This window comes from Fulmarus glacialis, unplaced genomic scaffold (genome assembly GCF_000690835.1).
Source record: "Fulmarus glacialis isolate BGI_N327 unplaced genomic scaffold, ASM69083v1 scaffold12259, whole genome shotgun sequence".
Taxonomy (NCBI): Eukaryota; Metazoa; Chordata; class Aves; order Procellariiformes; family Procellariidae; genus Fulmarus; species Fulmarus glacialis.
This window is the reverse complement of record NW_009231433.1, coordinates 1-14,660: the sequence shown is the minus strand read 5'-3', so window position 1 is coordinate 14,660 and position 14,660 is coordinate 1. Positions and strand designations below refer to the sequence as shown.

Here is a 14,660-nt window from a genome sequence, read left to right as displayed (position 1 = left end):
ACACGGGTGTGGAGAGGATTGCCGTTCTAGCATCGAAATCAGGCAGTGAGGTGCTGTGGGTTCATGCTGTATCTTATTCCTTTGCGCTTACGCATTGCAAAGGTCCCCCTCTTAGCTCACCTTTCAGTGCGAGGCAGATCCTCAAGCAAATGTATGGTTTTGTTGCTCTCCCATCACGGATTTGAAGCCATGAGGTGTGCAAGTATGCTCAGTGAAGGACTTGAGTTAACAATACATTTGCAAAACGTGCAGCCGGGGCTCTGCTGATTGTGCAAAGAATGTCGATCAAGGTGTTGTTACTCCTTGCGCTACGTTCCTTGTCACAGGCAATGGGGGGGACTGATGGCATCCTGGTACTGCAGGCTTGCCAGGTCCCAGGCTGGCGTGTTAGCACAAACTGCTTTTACTGGGGATTTAAATGTCAGTGCCGAACTGCACTGCTGCGGTGTGGGGGTGTGCAGTGGTCTGCCAGTACTGCTGCAGGCAGCAGCGAACTCCAGCAGGCGAGCGGCAACGTCTCGGCCCCCCACCGCCATTTGCTCAATGAACTTGATCAAGGGACAGTTTTGTGGCTCGCCCTACTTGGTCTCGCTGGTGTTAGTGCGCAAGGCCACGCAGATGTGTGTGACCAGACACTAAGGGGTCATTCACGTGGGTTAGGCATTTCTGTTGCAACTGCAGGGACAAGTGCAAAGCTGAGTTTATAACTGAGTCTGCTCGAGTCTCTGTACTTCTTACATATGCAGTCCACATTGACAAACATGTATGAAGCATTTAAGAGGTAGGGATCAAACGTGGTTAAGTTTGCTTTCAAGATCTTAGTTTGCTTCTTTACATTTAGTTATGAGATGCGAGTCCGAGTCCTTGCTTTCAACTCAAGGTGAGACCTGCTCAGGTAATGTGTAGTGAATGAACTTTTCTTCACTGCAGCACCTTGCCATCTTGTAGGAATTGGAAGATGTGACGCAAATGAGTTGGGATTGCAGGGGAAAAGAAGGGCAGCCTTCATCTAAGGCTACATTGCATCCATGTGGTTGTCTAATGACGTGATAAGCTGACTGAAAACTTGTGCAACGCACAGATGAATAAGAAAAGTGTGTGTCGTTCTCAAATCTTGCAAAGGAGGCAGTGGAGGGAGGGAGAGCAGAGCCGTGCTTTAAATGGCAGCCTGCAATTAGATCAGATTTAATAAGATACTGTGAAACGGTTAAATTATGTCCCTTCTTCTAAAGATGCTATTAGAGTCTAATCAGATTATTTAGATCACTTTCACTACTGGTTATGAACTGCATGTAGCTTAGTTTCTGAACCTTAAGATTGATGGTGGGATTTACGAAAGTATTGCGCATTTAGGGCACGGTTACATGTGCATTTTTTTTCAATGGCAATTTTCTGGGATATTTTTTTCCTGAGTCTTTCCTATTTACAGACAGTTGAACAGATGCAACTAGCAAAAGAAGAAGGTAAGAAGTAATCTTGAGACCCACAAACAATTGTACTGGTTTGAAGAAATGGTGTTTAGTTAGGTAATGAATAAGGTGGGACACAGATGGATTGAGAGCGGCTTTGAGCAGTTTTGTTGCTGACGAAGATTTCGATGAAACCAAGGCTGTAACCTGCCTTAGAGCAATCAAATTTTCCTCAGTGGGAGAGAAAGACAATACTTGAATCTTTGTAGATTTCCATTTTCTATCTACTCTTGAATTTAAATGCAAAAAAAAAAAAAAAAAAATTACCCTGAACTCTTTGGAAATAGCTATAAGATGCTAATCTAGATTTCTTCTGTATTTGAATTGAAACCATATAGACTGAATTTACTATGTCGTTGCTGATTGCAGTTACTAAACTCCTTTATTTTTAGGTAACTATAGGCCGAGGATTAGATCTCACGTACCAGCTGGTGTCAAAAACCTGTCCCTTGATGATCTCTCGTAAGCACTGTGTTTTCCAGCAAAATGCAGAAGGGCAGTGGACTGTCAAGGATAACAAGGTACAGAGATTGATTAAAGAGCTTGTGCTCTGAGATTCACTGAAGAGAATGCCCTGTTTGGGCTCAAACAATATATGGGCTATGATATAATATGGTATAAGTGTGATAGAAGGTCCATGGGAATGTGTCTTGTCTGTTGTGCGCTTCCAGCAGGAGGCTTCAGTCTGCTGCAATTGGGATGCAAACTCTACTGCTTTATGTAGATTTGTCTCGTGGTTTAGCATTTTTCAGACAAGTGTAGTCTCGCCAAGGGCACTTTGCAGTCTGTGAACCTGTTTTGTGTTACTGTCTTAAAAAAAAAAAATCCTATGAATTTTGGCAGTATTCAAAAGGATAATGTTCTTGTACTGCTAGTGAAAGGATAAACTGATACTTCTTATTGTAGTGACACAATTGCTTTAATTGTAATCAACTACAGCAAGAATCTATTGTTAGAAAAACCATGCTTCATGTTATGTTCAAACGAGTTTCTTCTGAAAGTTCTCCTCAGCTGATTAGAATAAAGTGTTGACATCAGAGTCCTCAGCTATGTCTCACTTTGACTTCAGTAATCTGGTTTTTATATCATGATCTCTCCACTTTCTCATTCAGGCTGAAAACGAAAATCAGTAACTTGCTTTAAAACAGCATTGGTGGAACAATGATGTTCAACATGTCGTGCAGATTTGAAGGATGTTTGGGTCAACAGCAGATTAGTCAGAAGGAATGGAGTGGCTACTATTAAAATTACTGCTTTTAAACAAAACTCTGTTGCAGTACTTCTATAAACTTGAAAACTTACAGGTTTTGCATGATTGGAAACATCTGTGGTAGATTAGCTACTAACGCTTCCTCTGTGTTATCACTGCTACCATTTGGTCAAGTTGTTTTATTGAATCTCTTTGAGATATGTCAGTTGTTAATGATTCTGCAGTTCATCTTGAGCACAAATCAGTTTTGCTGTTTTTCAGAACTATTTCTTGAGCTGGTGTCTAATTTAAGAACCCTTTTCCTGCTTTGAACATTATCTCTAGAAGAATATTTTCCTTCTTGTTTATATTCTCCCTGTATTTATGGAGAACTGTCTCTTTTTTTCTTTAAGCAGTATAAGCTATGCTCCTTTTTCTTTTCTAGTTTCTTCTTGAATTTCAGGTGACATTAATTGTCAAGAATAATTACTGCAATATTCTATGTTCTTGACAATTATCTATTGTGGAGTCTTTTTATTGGTTAGTTCTTATTTCTGAAGCTTTTGGGCAGGTTTTTTTCCCCTTAGAGTTCATTCTTTTCCTTCTGCACAAGCGCATATATTAATGTTGTTCTTAGTGCTTGTACACAAAATCTGTAATGCAGGAATAATGCATGGTAAATAATGTAATGCAATAACTGTAATAAATGGGACACTAAGCCAATAAATTGGATATTGCAAGGTTTATTTAAAGAGGTGGCTTGTTCTGATTGCAACACTGAAGAGGTTGGATATGTTTACAGTTGCCAGAAATAACTTGCAGAGGACTTTAACTGCATATTAAGTTTTGCTGATTCTCTGTTCATTTGCAGAGTCTAAATGGAGTCTGGCTTAACAAACAGCGCCTGGATCCCTCAAAAACCTATCCTATTGCTGAAGGAGACCGTATCCAGTTGGGAGTGCCTTTGGAAAACAAAGAGACTGCTGAATATGAGTATGAAGTAATTAGAGAGGAATGGGAGAAAATCAGACCCTTTTTAGCCCAAAGGAACGACCTGGGGAAAGCTAAGAGTTCTAGAACTAAACGTAAATTTAGTTTGGAGGAATTGGAGACATCTGGATCAGAAGGCCCTTCAAACTCCAGATCCAAAAGAGACAGAGTGGCCTGTGACAATGAACCTTTAGGTAAATCATGGGGAAGGGTAGAAGAGGCCAAACAGTTAACAGGGAAGATGGATGTCAAGCTGCCTTCTCCTGGACCAAGTGAGGAGGATAGTGGTCCAGTGCGTACTGGCTCTGTGCACTCTGAGAAAGCTGTGTCTGTCCCCCATAAGGACCAGAAAGGCTCTGGTCTTGCACAGTCATGGACTGGCTTGGAAATGCTGAGGAAAACTCTAGCAGATATAATGAAGTTAAAGGTCAAAGTGCAGGAGAAGCAGACAGCAGTTCTGAATGTGAAGCAGAAGCGCAGGAAGTGTGCTCAGAAGGAGATCCTGGCAATGGAGCAGGAGCTGCGGGAGTTGCAGGACCAGCTGTGCATGGAACAAGAGCATCATCAGCAGCAGGTGGAAGAGCTAGAGAGGACATTCTCTAAAGAGCAGCAGAAGCTAGAGGTATAATGGTGGTAATCTTTTTGGCCTGTGTCTTTTCATTTTTATGGAATGCCTAATATAAGACATTGATCCAGAATAAGATCTTGAACCATTCAGTAACACAAATAATGTTTGTGTGAATTACTCCTGTTAAAATTGTCATGGAAGTATTTCACTTCCAGGCATGTGTACCAAAAGAAAGTGGAGAGACAGAAGGGATTGGGCTGCATGGGCAATTAGGAAAAAGACGCAAAATTTTTTCTTCTGTGTTTTTTTTTTTTTTTTTTTTTTTTTTTTTACTTACAGGTTCATTACAGCAAGATAGTAAAGCATTTCAGTTAGTAAAAAAGCATGTTTTTAAATAAAAAATCAAAAGTGTCTGCCTGATCTCCTGTGGTTACAGAGAGGACAGGTTGAAAAGTCTTCACCTTAAGTGTGAATTTCTCTTGGTATATGGCTGAATTAATGCCCAGTTTGCATGGCAAATCCATTCCGTTTCCAAGCAAGTGAATTATTGTATCCCTGGAGGGAGGGAGATTTTTTTTTTTAAAAAATACTTTCAAAAAACCCTTTCTTGCAATCTGTAAGTGTCTTCAAGCAGTATGTATATGTTGATAAGTAGCTTTTTTAGATAACACACTGAAGTCTTTCTATTTGGGTTTGCTCAAAATCTGGTTTAAAGGAAGTAAGAATTCATCTTGGAGTGAATTTCATAATTTTCCAGTTACTTCCTTTAAAGTCTGCTGCTAAAGGCAAGATATCTGTCAGAAGTACGGAAAGTCTGGAGTTGTGTGCTTAGGCACAATGGGAAGTTCAGCTGGAGCTGTAGGTACGTCTGACCTCTTTGAATGTGCTCAAAGATAGAGTTGCAGCTTTTTCTCATGTTTAAGCTGTTGCTGACCTCTTTGCTTCTATGAACATGCCAGTGCCTTTAGAGCTAGAGTAATGTGGAGGTGTTCCAAGTATGTAACTGTAAATGATATATCCATTTTAACTCTTTACAGTAAATGATAGCTCTAATTTCTGTCGTACACGTGTAACAGTAGAGTGGGACATCTCAGGGTTTGCTGAAGACCAGCGTTGTTTCTTTAAGCATATCTGCTAAAGAGAGTGTGCAAAGTAGTCATTTTCTGTGCCTTGCTTTTTTCAAGTCGTCTTTTTTTTTTTTTTTTCTTTTTTTTTTCTCTCCCTCCCTTTTTTCCTTGCCCCTGCCCCCAGGGAGTAAAGTGGCAACATGGGGAAGAGAATCTGAAGGAGCAGCTGGCCCAGGTCCTGCAAGAGGCAAGTAGTTATGAGTCTAGGTTTGGTCTAATTGTGTAACTCAGATATTTAAATCTTTCTTACTGCTGTGGCCTCTTGCCTTAAATGCAGATTGGGTGATCTTCATCTACAGACCAAATTTCTGTCAGAAAGTGGCAGACCTTGTTTTGTGGGAGTTGCTATTTGCCAGCAAATATTGTGAGAATAAGCACTCAGATTGAAAGCATTAAGTAGCTGCAATGATTTTTTTTTTTTTTTTTTTTAATTTGAATTTGGTCCTTGGGCTGTTGGGCTTTTTTGTGAGGTCTGTCTGCTGGGTATCTGTTTTGGGGAAGTTGTTTTGTCAATTTTAACCAGATGGAAAAAAATTTCACTCTTGGTTAGGAATGTTTTTGAAAGAGATTGCCACACACTTAGGTTTCCTAGGCTTTTTCCAGAAGGCCTTTCCTTTCAGAAAGCTAATCTGAAAACAGCTTCAGGTAACTCTGCATACGGTGACAGGTTTTTGTGATCCTTATGTGTCAGATACCCCTTAATTCTCAAATGTCTCAGATGCGCTCAAAATGGTGACTGTAAAACCTAACTGAAATGAAAGAGTAACCTCGGAGAGGGAATGACAAATGCCATGACACTGGGAAGGTCATAAATACTGACACTACATTCCAATTTTAAGTTAAGGCTAAACTGCCTTAACACCCCGACTCATATAGACATGTGTTGCTCTTTTAGGAGGAGATTAGGAGAAATGAGTATGCTGAACCTCATGATTATGGCCATGTATATTTAATAGGATAGCTTATAATGGCACTCTTACAATTTCTGGGATGGTATTGTTACAGCATCATGCTTTGATGGAAGAACTGAGCCGTAGTAAAAAAGATTTTGAGGAGATAATTCGAGCCAAGAATAAAGAACTAGAAGAAACCAAGGTAAGGAATAACTGAATTCTCAGTTTTATTCGTAAGTGAAACATGATATGCTGCAGCAGAGGAAATGGTTTATTTAACATTTGCCTTGACTGTACTTTGCCTCCTATAGTGAAAAACTCCTGTATTTTGAGGTGGCAGCTGACTCTAGTTTCCAGGATTGGGGGAGGATACACCTTGCCCTCTTTATAAATTAGTGTTGAACAATCATTACTAGATCTTCCTCAATCATAAAAAAAGCCCAGAGCACCTGAACTGTGTGTTGTGCAAGAGAAGTGGGCCCATTCCCCCAATTCTTTTTAACAAAAAAAAAAAAAAAAAAAGAAAAAAAAAAAGAAAAAAAAGTGTGTGTTTGAAAAGCGAGGTGCTTCATTTTCAGTTAGAGTGCATTCAAGTAAAACTGCAGAGTACCAGCAGTCTTACAAGGGAGTGTAAGACTGAAACAACATGGAATTTGAATAATGAATGAGATAAGCCACATTTCTTCCTGCCCTTGACACAAGATGATGAGTGGAAAATAATAAGGAGATCCTTTCCTGTGTCTTACTCTTGGAGATTACGACATTATCCATCCCTGGCTGTTTGCTTTATGGTTTTTTTTTAATGTCGTCTTTGCAAGTCTCTTGCTGTTTCAAGTATAGCTTTAATTGGAAGAATTTCTCTGTTATTTTTAGAAGATAGAGCAGGTACCTAGGAGCCTAATTTAATTCCAAACAGAAAAAAAAAATTGGGCAGTTAAATGCAAGTAAATGTTTTAAATTCTTATGCTTCCTTTTTTTTAATATTTGTCTGTTGGGTGTTTTGCTCTTTACATCAGACATCGGAAGAACTTTCTGTTGACTTAAGCCAAACTCATGCCAGGAAGAGGTTGAAAGAGATTCTGGAAAGATTGATCCAGCTGGTAGTTTCTTTAGGCTGAAGGGAATTTTGGTAATGGCAGCTGTTTTTGCTTGTAAGATCTCTACAGTGGGTGGGAATATTCTCAATACTGCTGTGACTACGAAGAGGAGAGAGGTTACAGATCTGGGTACGTAATAGACACAGACTTGACATGTGGAGACTTGCAGTTGTATGATTTTCTACTTGTACTACCTTCCTCTGCACACGCACTTCCTGCCAGTATTATATCGAGTAAAACCTTGTTCTTTGTTGATACATGACCATATGTACTTTTCCACTAGGAGGAGAAGGAAAAGGTGAGAGCCCAAAAAGAAGAGGTGTTGAATCAGATGAACGATGTGTTGGAGAATGAGTTGCAGTGCACAATTTGTTCTGAGCACTTCATTGAGGTATGTTTAAACTGGCGTGGGTTTGCGAGTAAAGAGGAGACTTGAGAAGCTTTTCCTAGCTCTATTAAAGCAATAGTCAAGCTTATTTCTTTACTTCACTAGTTTAACAGTCCCAACAGACCCACAGTGAGTTGTGGGTAAGGGTTGGTCCAGAAATCCATTCTGTCTAACCTAATTTATCTCCTGGGCAGCAAGTTCAGCTTTAATGTCTCTCCCTGCATAGAGATGAGTGCTTAATCCTAAGATGCATATAGGCTTGCAGCAGTTTTGGGTGGTTTTGAACTGGTGCTCTGAGCTGCCGCTGACAGCCTGCTTGGGGAATAATCATTTTGCTTTATGGACCTTGCTTTAAGTTGACTAGGGTTGGACTGCTTCAGGTTTAGATACAGGAAGAGGTTAGTAAAGGAAGGGAGGTGCAGTGTTCAGTCAAGTCCTGAACCGTTTATATTGTTCAGATAAACTCTTTGGGAAATTGGCCTGCTTTTATTTGATTCTAGAAGTGATAGGCTGTGCCTGAAATATAGACTGTTATTTCTGTTTGTGTATTGCTAGAACTTCAGTTTCATTACATTCATTTCTACTACAGGAAACCTGATGTGTTAGCCTTGTTATAATGACTTAAGAGCTAGCTGAAATTTTAATTTCTGATTTCTCAGTAATTTAAGATGCTATTCTGCAATATCTGAGTTTTTCCATAATTTATCCTTTTCAAATTGGGGAAACTTATAATAGAATTAATTCTTTTTGTCTGTGATTCTGACTTGCTATGATTTACGGTGAATCCATTAGCCAACTTGTAAAACTTGTCTGCACTCTGGCATGGGAGAGTTTTTGTGGCTCTCAAAGGCTAAAGAAGAGGGGCTTTGGGCTTCTTCCCCCGCTCCCTTAATAGGAAGTGTTCATCTAATGTTTTTCTGACTTCAGTATTTTTTTCTTGACAATGCTTGTGTGAGCATACTCTGATAAGTATCCTGTCGAATTCCACAGGCGGTCACTCTGAACTGTGCGCACAGCTTCTGCTCCTACTGTATCAATGAGTGGACGAAACGTAAAGTGGAGTGCCCTATCTGCAGGCAGGAGATCAAATCAAAGACACGCTCTCTGGTGCTGGATAACTGCATTGACAGGATGGTAGAAAAACTGGATGTGGAAATGAAAGAGCATCGCCTGACCCTTATCAGAGAGCGGAAAGGTGAGAGGTGGGTGGATGTGGCATGATGAGTACAATCTCATTCCATCTATTTTGCACAACTTTCTTTGGCACCTATATACCAAGGAGATGCTCGGGGAATGCACCAGAAACACTAGAAAATTAATTTCAAGATATGTGGTGTAACTAGCTTTACTGCACAGTAAAATAAAATTAATAAAAAGTTTGGAAAAAGATTTCGGAATGAATTCCACAGTCGAGCGGGACAACTTAACCATGCTAAAGGTTACGCTGTTTCAAAGAGGTAACTAAATAAAAGCAAAACTATGTAGAATGGGCCTTGCAAAATTTACCAGGCACCTTTTGATTAAACTATTAACTACATCATTGCAAAAACTCAGCAGAGCAGTGATGAGAAACTCTGAATTCTCTTCTGTGTGCTAGATTTGTGTAGGAAATCTCTGAAAGTAATGTTAGTGTGTCATGTAAGTGTATGGCTGAACTGGCAGTTGCTCTTAATTTTTGTGGAATTAAAGCCACTTTGGCTTAAATGCATAACCTCTTGCATAACCTAAATGCATAACGTAGCTAAAAGACTGTGCATGGCAACGACAGTTTTAAGTAAAACTCCAGTATGGGGTATTCCTATTCTGCTTCCCTCTTCCAAATTTGTTTCTAGAGCACTTGACACTGGTATCTAGGTGCTGAAATGTAGAAGTCTCTTCCTGCTACCCCTTAACAAGTTTCTTTTGCTGTGTTCCCTTAAGTAATTGTCTTGGTTTCCCATCGTAGAGGCGAGTGCATGATCCTTCATTTTGCAATGTGTCAAGCCTTTTACCTAATGAAAGGTGCTTTTGAAACATTTCAGATTCTCCATGGTGACACAGAACAACATCGCTAAGCAGTGTTAGTTCACTGAAATTATAACCTGTTTAACCAACTCGGTCTGATTCCCTCAGGAAATGCTACACTGCTCAGAGGCTGCCCAGCTCGGCTTCGTGAATTGTTTTCACCTCTGCAGAACTGACACTGCTCTTGTGTAATACGCACATCTGCAGAGTATGCCACAGCACTGTTGAAGTGTCTCATCACGTAGCTAATGGTGATTAGATGAAGTGGTGCCTTCATTGGAGCCCACTTCATTTCTGTAAAACAGTGGTCCTCATGCTTATTTGAACAAAAAGGAAATAAGCTCATAGCCTACCTTTATATGTGATAGATGCTGTAATTATATAAATGGCTATTAGGAGGAAATAATTTAGCTTCACCATGACACACTTCAGCGGGAAGGATGAATTGTTTCTGTGCAGTCTTTTTCTTCAGTGATGGAAACATTTTGATTGATATGTAGATGACCATGTGTCTATTTAAACATGAATTCCTCAGAAGAAACCAGCTGAAAGAGAAATAATGATGCAGGTGGCACTTGAGAAGCTCAGTCAGAGCTTCCCAAGAGCCTTAGTAGAACAGGCACCGATTGCTTGCACTCTTAAATGTGTGGAGGTTTTGATGGGGCTGTAAGTGTCCTGAACAACCATTACTTGTTTGAGAGCTTCTTACTACATTTTGTTCCTTCCCTCTTTCTTACCTGGCAAGGCACTGTAGTGTTAGCCACGTCCATTGCCAATTGTGTGCCAGTGAAGGGATGGAGAATGTCATCTCCTCATCTGTGGTATCTTAACAGGAACAGGCATATAGGAAACTTAAGAAAACAAACAAACAAAAAACCCAACCCTTTGTTCTTTTAACGCTGAAATTGAAAAGAAAAAGGCCTATGCCCTGCAGCTTGAAAGACCTATTGCAACCTGACAGTGAGAGGCTATAAGTTTCAAAGAGAACTAGTAATTTAGCATTTGTGGGTACAGCGGTCACTGCTAACTTTTGTATCTGTGTGCTTTGAATGCAGGGAAACAGAATGTGTTGGTGAAACCAGCCACAGACAATGACAGCAGTGTCATTTCTTCCATCTACTCCATCTTGTCGATGAGCAGTTGTGACAGTGAGGACTCTGAGGAGGATTCTTACTATAACGAAAGCTACTACATTATCTAAACACTGTTACTGCAGACTCGTTTGCCTATGTGCTGCCCAGAACCAACCTAAGGGTGTTTGGTTGATTACTGCTGGATGAGTGAACTGGACATCTGGAAGGAGAGACTCTGTGAAGAGGCTGGAGCTGAGAACTAGCAGCATTTGGAAGAAGGACCTTATTTTTTAAATGAATGTACAGAAGCTTGATCTCTAAAACAAACTGTGAGAGAACAAACTGCCATTATGCTAGATGGTTGACATACAAAACCTAGGCTTCCATGATCGCTCGTGACCTGCTCGGTGTAACGTAACAGTTTGTATGCGTCACTGCCCTTTCCTTAGTGAATGACGTGTTTAAATGTGTACATCAGCTTCCCTTATTTTCAGGCAGCAGAGGGAATGCCCCAAGCTATTTGGCCATCCCCACCAGCAGGCGGGAGAGGTGTATCAGGAAAAACGTGGGTTTTCCTCTTGAATTTCATATGGCAGCTAGAGTCATCCCAAGTCTCTGGCAGTAAAGGTAACGAAGGGTGGGTTATGGACCCTGTCAGCCTTAAGTGCTTAAATGCATTGTAAGCTGAGCCGCTGGCCATCCGTTTGCTCTGTTGATGTTACTCATATTCTGTTAGATAGGGATGGAGAAGATTAAATCTTCCAGAATTCCTTAGCTAGTGCTCTTTTCATATAGTATCTTTGGTTTGTTCCCTCTTCAGGCCTTTGCATAAAGAGTTTTAGAATTGGGAAGCAGTGCATCCAGAAGTTATTAGCAATGACTTCAGAAACACATACAGTTCTGGTCAGCAGCAGAGAGGAACCTCTGCCTTTTCGGAAGTGCTGCTATCTGAATTAGTGAAGTGTCCTGTTGGCAGGGTAGGAAAGCAGCATCTGTAGGCAACCACAAGGCACAGAAGGAAGCATTCAGTTTTATTGTTTACAAAACATTGCTGTTGAGCTGTGGGTTGTACTACCCTCACAGCAAATCACTCATCCCTAAGAGACTGAGCAAGTCTTGCCTCATCCTATCATGAATTTGTCTATGTGGCATATGTTTTTGACTTAGCTGTTTCATGGAAAGGACTGTTTTACACTGTGAGAAGAGGATGGGGGAAGCCCTTCTCATCTGTAATATTTCTTTGGCTACTTGTATGTACTTTCTTGTTTCTATGTTTATTTTGTTTAAGAAGGAAAATATAAATCCATTTCTGCATTAGTCTCCCTTGGTGCAACCACTGAGATGAACGTCTTTCTCCTAGTTGTCCTAGATTTTTTGAGAAAACACAGACTATCTCATTTTAATGACTTTGCTTCATGTTTTGTTTGCTGTAAGCAGTGTGACTATTTTAAAGTTATTTGAAAGACTTGTGTATTCAGGAATTGATAAAAGACAACCCAATTCTTCAAGCCTGTGGCTACCCTAACAGTAATTTAGTAGATACAATCATACCTCTTCTTCCACTAAAGAAAGATCCCATTAAAAAGGTGCATGAATGATGATGCTGTCCTAAGGAAGTAGTGCATCCTGACAGATTTTATTGGTAGGACTTAACCAGGGGAGGTAGGTCTGATCTGTGGGCCAGGCAACTTTCTTAAAATCTTAGTGTAAGGTTTCTTTTGTGAAGGTTTTCCCTTTTAATGTTAATTTTCTATATGTGCTCTTGAAAGTTTCTTTTGTGAATATATGCTCTCTAGGATGTCTGAGAGAAGAGGGTTCCTCAAAATGCTTGTGAAATAGGCTGACACTGGAACAAGCACTCCCCATGAAGAGGAGTAGGAGGAAAATACTCTGGTTACCTAGGACTGCAAATTCTTCTTCTGTGTATCTTTCCCTTTTAATGTTAATTTTCTATATGTGCTCTTGAAAGTTTCTTTTGTGAATATATGCTCTCTAGGATGTCTGAGAGAAGAGGGTTCCTCAAAATGCTTGTGAAATAGGCTGACACTGGAACAAGCACTCCCCATGAAGAGGAGTAGGAGGAAAATACTCTGGTTACCTAGGACTGCAAATTCTTCTTCTGTGTATCTCTTCCATGTTGCTGTGCTTTTTTTGCTCATTTCATTTTGCTAAATATATTTATTTTGTTATGTTGGTGTTCATGCATATTGCAGAGAAGAATAATGCTTCTCCTAGTAACAGAGTAGTTCTTCGGTGTGATTTCTGAGTGTGTCCTCTTTTCACTAGAATATGAAGAACATAAGTGGTATACCAAACCATTTCCACTGTTACCAGCAGATGCATAGTGTGTAAAGGCCCAAGGGGAGAGGTTCAGTAATAACACTGTTCACTTGCAAAAGCATTTCACTGACAAAAGCAGACCTCTCCTCCCAGTTCACTGAGTTCCTCAGTGAAACTACTATTGGATACGGAGCTGATGACTAGACATACAGAAGTGTCAGGTGAACTGTTGAGCTTCTGGAAGAGATGTCCATATTTCTCATACTGTGCTCTCCTTTGGTCTGAGGTCTGGATCCTTTCTTCTACTCAATTGTACATCTGAATGTCCCCTTGGAGATGTCATGCCCTGAACTGTTACCTGTCTTGGGATGGCATCAAGCACTTCCAGTCTCGCATCCAGGATTTAGGTTACAACTCTGAGCTAGTCACAGTTGATGCACAGCAGGCTTGATGCAGGTTCAAGACTTGCTGCTTTCTGTTGGAAGATCGCTGTCATGTAGTGTGATAATCAAACACTTTCAGAGCAATATATTGTTTATCAACATCAGCAGGAATAGCTGGGAAGGAGTGCTAATGGATTGCTAATGGAATGGGACCATCACAGAGGGATGGTGTGCTGTTTAACTCCTGCAGATCTATGGATTCAAAGATCAGTCTGATCTACCATGTTAGTGCTTGGTAAGCCTTAGCAACAACTGTCATTTTACTTTGCAGAATATGTAACAGGCAACTTAATAACCCAGCCGTGTGTTCCCCCCTCCAATTTAAGTGGTTTTATCCAAGCTATGCTCTGACTAGTCAATGTTTTGCTTCCTGCTCATAGTCCTTCTTCCCTCCTGCCAGTCCCTTTTGCCATAACTTCACATATTTAAACACATATCTTACAGCAACTAGATAATTATAAACTACACTTCCCAAATAATATACTCTTGTCCCTTGGTACTACTGTGTTTGTTTTGGTATTTAAGATTAAGCATTCATGCCTGTGTACTGAGCTGTATGCCCCTGGGTTTCAAACTTAACATGAAGTTCAAGACAGCTCGATTAGTGTTTGAAATCCTCCTTTCAAACAATCTATAGGCATGATTAGGCTTTTATTGAGAAGCCTTATCATCGCTGGCCTTACAAAACCTGTTCTGGCTGTGCTCCAGTAACAGAGCTGTAGTTAGCTAACGGTGAGGGGCCGGGCGGTGAGCAGGCTGTAGGCTTTCCTGTAGGTGGACAATTTCTTAGGCAAGCTGCGCTGCCTGCAGGAGTAATGACGTTTCCAGCCAGCACGGCGGGGCAGCGGCCCTCAGCAGGCACCGGGGCGCGCTGCCCGCGCTCATCCCCGAGGTGGGGGTGCGGTTAGGTAGGTCGCCTTCCGAAGCATGAAGAAAGCTGTTTTTCTTAGAAAGCGCCGCTTTTAAGGCAGTGGCTGAATTATTTGTGGTTAACACACTTTATATACGTTTTTATTTACAACATATTTACAAAAATTACAACATTTTACATAGAATTTCAATATATTTTCACCCCTATGCACCCCTACCTCACCTCCATCGGGAAGGACTGAGGCCGCCGGCTACCTGCTTCCCCAGGG

The 14,660-nt window shown here is 40.7% G+C and overlaps 1 protein-coding gene across 1 annotated transcript; it reads left to right on the top strand.

The window, feature by feature from the left end:
- The first annotated feature begins 1,865 nt into the window (after positions 1-1,865).
- On the top strand, positions 1,866-11,237 carry RNF8 (ring finger protein 8, E3 ubiquitin protein ligase). Its single transcript, XM_009584574.1, has 7 exons — positions 1,866-1,990; positions 3,530-4,270; positions 5,468-5,530; positions 6,349-6,438; positions 7,617-7,724; positions 8,712-8,916; positions 10,781-11,237. Exons 1-7 carry the CDS (start codon positions 1,922-1,924, stop codon positions 10,924-10,926), a joined length of 1,422 nt encoding a protein of 473 aa, XP_009582869.1. The 5' UTR covers positions 1,866-1,921; the 3' UTR covers positions 10,927-11,237.
- Positions 11,238-14,660: the final 3,423 nt, after the last annotated feature.